This window comes from Cryptomeria japonica, chromosome 4 (assembly GCF_030272615.1).
Source record: "Cryptomeria japonica chromosome 4, Sugi_1.0, whole genome shotgun sequence".
NCBI lineage: Eukaryota > Viridiplantae > Streptophyta > Pinopsida > Cupressales > Cupressaceae > Cryptomeria > Cryptomeria japonica.
Window position 1 is genome coordinate 30,229,119 of NC_081408.1, and position 5,069 is coordinate 30,234,187.

Below are 5,069 nucleotides of genomic sequence, written 5' to 3' on the forward strand. Positions count from 1 at the left end.
AAGTTTAATGTCTAGCTAGTTAATTATATATTTCAAAAATTAAATATATATTTATATATATTTTAAATTATGTTTATTTGATATGGACAAAATTCTTTAGATGATCATCAATTGAAACTAATCCTTAAATGTTGAAGATGATAGAAATCATCATGCTTGTTCAATTTCCTCCTATCAGTTGCTTTCAGGCAATTTTTTCAAACTTTCTTGGTTCTTTTGCCTCTTTGAAGCCTCTTTCATCCTTATCTTATTACCCTAATTTTTTGAAGCCTCTTTCATTATTTTCAAATCAATTTGTTGTATCTTTCCCTATTGTAGTTAGCATTAGGTTTGTAGGTCATTTTTGTATCTTGCCCAAAGAGCAGATAACCTTGGTCCGCAAGTCCATGTTGGCAACTGGCACTCATCCAGTTTAGTTGTGTTGTCATTGATGGCAACACACATCATTTTGGGTTGGACACTTAATCGGTACTCACTGGTATTCATGATTCGGCAACTGACATTCAAGACAACCGACAAACTAGGAATCGGTATATGAGGTCGACATAGGAGATTGATTTGGCAGGTTTACATGGTAGCAATCAGCGACATCGGTCACGAAGTTTAATGCATTTGTTTTTGTCTAGGCTGACATGTAAATATATTTTAATATCTTTGTAAGCTGACATAAGGAATTTATGTTTTTTGATTGGGAAGGGTATTTAAGTCAGTCTGATTAGGTAATTTTATATATACACAGAGAGAAGGAATATATAGTGATATGATACCGTGTGAGCGATGTTGATCGACTGAATATAATATTATGTAGCCGATCTTGATTATTGATTTAGAGGTTTGGGGTGCAAAGTAAGTTACTAGTTGGGGAGGACACAGTGAAAACTAGTATAGATAGTTCTTGAACTGGAACTCATCCACAATAGTAGATGCATTCTCTAAGTTTAGAATTTTGTTTGTAACTCCATATTTGGTCTTTGTAGTCAGTGTGGCTCCTTTTGTGATGAGTAGTGCACTCTAGGCTATTGGCCTTCCTGCATGTGCATACCCCTATTGTAATATTTACTCATTTGGCCAGTGGATAGATATTGTGGGTTACCAATCCCATCATGGATTTTTCCTCTTTGAGGTTTTCCACATATAAATCTATGTGTTATGGTCTATGCTCTTGTGGTTGCTTCATTTCTACTTATTGTTATAGAACACTGATTCACGCCCCCCCCTCTCAGTGTTCTTAGATTCCAGCACTCCAGAGCAGTGATCTCTTTCATTCTAATCTGATGTACATAGTGGACATACTTTATGGGTATGTTATCACCGTGGTTTATCCCTGTTTAGGTTTTCCACATAGAAAATCTTGGTGTTGTTGATTAATTGTTTATGTGTTGCATTAATTTTGGTTTAGACCGATTCACCCCCCTCCCAGCCCTGCCTTGTGTTCAACACAACAAAATTCATTTAAGAATATATCAAAGCATAAAGGAAAATCATAGAGGTACAACTTTACAAATTATATGAATGAGTTTCTTAAAAAAATTAGAAAAGAAACCCTCTTCTTAAATAGAATGATAATAGAAATAGGATATAGTAATGCCATCAACCCAATTCATGTAGGAATATACTAGTTAAAGACTTATTACATTTAGAAGACTCTCATCAAAACCAGCCTAAAACATAATGATAAATCTCTGAGATTTAATTTTAATAATTGCACAAATAAAAAAATCAATAGATACCAAAATTAAAACATAAACACATGCACACACGTAAACACTCAAAAATTATAATATAATTTGAAATAAATCCAATTCCCATAAAGAATGGTAATAGAGTTAGGATATAGTCATTGCATCAATCAAATTAATTCAACAATTTACCACTTCTTAATGGCTTATTACATTTAGAGGACTCATTAAAATATACCAAAACATAAAGGAAAATCATACAATACAATTTTTTAAATTATGCGAATAAAATATGTGATGCAAATAAATTTATTAATAACCTAAAACAAAACTTGTTCTCATATAGAATGATAATAGAATTAGGATATAATAAGGACATCAACCAAAATATGTCACTTATTAAAGTCTTATTACATTTATAACACTTACAAAAAATAGTCCAAAACATAATGGAAATAAAATAATTAATGCATACAGAAATTAACACATAGACACTCTTCATGTTTAAATCACACAATCCAAATCTTTATAGAAATATTATTTTATTTAAAAACAATTCCACACACTCACATTCTTTATGTTTAAAACACACAATCTAAATCTTTATAAAAATATTACTCTAGTTCTAAAAATATTGTACAATTAAATCATATTCACAAAATGAAAATTTCATACTTGTTTGATAACAAACTTACCAAATAACTCATATAATGCTATTAAAGATCACAATAATAGTAATTTATATAAATAAAATATCAAATTATTTAAGTGTTGTCCCATGAAATGGACCACAAATGGTTCAGAGCTTTGCTATATGCATAATACCATTTATTATTAGTAGTATCATATTCTTGTTGGTTCTTCTTCTTTCTTACTATTTATTTTGAAACTTCTATGAGTGAAAGATAGAAAGGTAATTCAATGATACTATAACCCTTGAACCCTGCTTTATAAAACAAGTTCTTAAATTCATCCTCTGTTCTCTCCTTTCCACCTGTGGAAACTGCCATCATTAATATATCAGACATTAGTCCCACTTCACTTTTGGTCCCTTTTGTCTTATCAATGACTGCATCCACAATTAATACCTTCCCATCCTCTGGTACAGCATCATAGCTCTTCTTTAATATTTTCAAACAGTGTTCATCATCCCAATTATGCAAAACTGTCTGTAAGAAAAGAAAAAAAAAGAGAGAAAGCAAATAAATATTATTGTTTAAAAAAACATTTTTCATTTGAATAAAACATAATTTTTGAAAGACACAGTGTACCTTTATGAAAATTGAATCTGCTGATGGAATTTCTTCAAACATATTACCCTCCACATGCTCTACTCCTGAAATATTAAATCTCTATAAGAAAATCACACTATTTTTATTCTGATGAACTTGATTTAATATTTACCACATTACGGATATTTGAAATAATGATGTTTGAATTATCGTAATCTCATTCAACCAGAGCGTTTGTAAATCAGAGCGTTTGTAGATCAAAGACAACCCAAGATCTGCATTCAGATTAGAAAGAAAAAAACCAAAAAATACAAATTAAGTATGCATACAGATTGTTAAGTAATTATACCATAACTTTTTTCTTACAGTTCTTTCACTAATGATAGATCATAGAGTGTGGTGATCTGAACGTTGATGTAATAAAAAAACTTATAAAAGTGAATCTAAAAATAAAAATTAAATAATAATTATAATACTATGTAGAAATTTAATCTCTTAATAAATCTAATATCCCTTAATAAGAAATACTGTTGCAGATGGAGATGATTACATACCTTTTGTGGGAGGAGCAGTCCTTACAACATGAGGAAGGTCGAAATTGATGCCATGAATATGGGGATATTCCTTAACAATTGTAGATATTGCAGAACCTACTCCTCCTGCAACATCCACCACACTCTTGAAGCTCTTAAACCCATCATACACCTTACACACAGAAGCCATTACAGAGCTTGTCTGAGCAGTCATGGCATCATTGAACATTCTATTTGCCTCAGGATTCTTGCTGTTGTACTCGAAAATACTCATCCCATTGGCCTTGCTGAATGCTTGGCAGCCATCTATGACAGTATCATGAAGATACTGATAACCTTGTGTCATAATATTCTGATTCAAGAACAATAGAGTGGGCGCAGAAGATTCTTGCGACTCATTATTTGCTAGCAACTTAGAGAGGCCAGTTGGGCCATATTTGAAGGCTCTGTTATCTGCTGTGGTCTCTTCAGTAAAGACTCCAATGGAAGCCAGAAGCCTCATGATTCTAGAGAGGCAGTCCTTGTGGACAGGTTTGTTTGTGGAAAAAGAAATATGGGAAGCAATTTCCTCCACAGAGAGGTGATTTTGACTACCAATAATGTCAGGAATGTTAAGCAAGACAGCTGCTTGAAGGGCCATGGGCTTGGCTGCTGTAAGAAATATTTCATAGAGCTGGAGATGTGCCTCCATGGAAGACTCTAAGGAAGCCATTTTTGTCTGATTGATCTATGTAAACTTGACAGAGGAAGACAAATATGTGCGATCTATTACAAACAAGTTTCAATTTATAGAAAAAACGTTGATATTCCAGAGACTAAATGAGCCGTGAAACGTTGGTTATTCTTCGATATTGAAAAGTGTTCAACACAATGTCGTCTGCGATGACGTTTACGGGTACCCACGTGGTTTGAATTGTGTGTCTTTTGAATGTGCTGTGAAAATTAGCAATTGAAGTCAATAAAGGTGATGTGGTTGTCCTGGCCTTTTTGAAAATTTCAGAGGTTCAGCGTATTGTTCCATTTTATTGTCTTGTCATGCAAGATGTTAATGAGTGTCTTAGTTTACTGCCTTCGTTTAGGAGTCTTTTTAGATTTGGATGGGTGTCCTTATATCAATTTCTGTTTTTGAATTGTGCTATTATATTTTTTCTATTAATATACATACATATATACATGTATACATATATACATATATATCTATATATATATATATATGTATATTTTCTTAATTTTTAATATAATATAAGTGTTAAATATATTTTTAATATAAGATATCAAAATTATAGATTTAAATATATTTTTTATTTAATTTTTTATAACATATCTAATAATAAGTTTAATGTCTAGCTAGTTAATTATATATTTAAAAAATTAAATATTTTTTTAAAATTTTTTTTTTGAAGTTTATTTGATATGGACAAAATTCTTTAGATGGTCAACAATTGAAACTAATCCTTAAATGTTGAAGATGATACAAATCATCATGTTTGTTCAATTTCCTCCTATGAGTGGCTTTAGGCAATCTTTTCAAATTTTCTTGGTTCTTTTGCCTCTTTGAAGCCTCTTCCATCCTTATCTTATTACCCTAATTTTTTATGGTATTTGTAAATTGCTTCAAGCCAAAT

General features: G+C 31.3%; 1 protein-coding gene across 1 annotated transcript; it reads right to left on the reverse strand.

Moving 5' to 3' along the window:
* Window positions 1-2,402: 2,402 nt before the first annotated feature.
* LOC131079285 (caffeic acid 3-O-methyltransferase 1-like) lies at window positions 2,403-4,170 on the reverse strand. Its single transcript, XM_058017194.2, has 3 exons — window positions 3,466-4,170; window positions 2,951-3,015; window positions 2,403-2,848 (listed from the first exon to the last, which is right to left on the reverse strand). The coding sequence occupies exons 1-3, from the start codon at window positions 4,154-4,156 to the stop codon at window positions 2,558-2,560; spliced, it is 1,047 nt and encodes a 348-aa protein (XP_057873177.2). The 5' UTR covers window positions 4,157-4,170; the 3' UTR covers window positions 2,403-2,557.
* Between the last annotated feature and the right edge of the window lie 899 nt (window positions 4,171-5,069).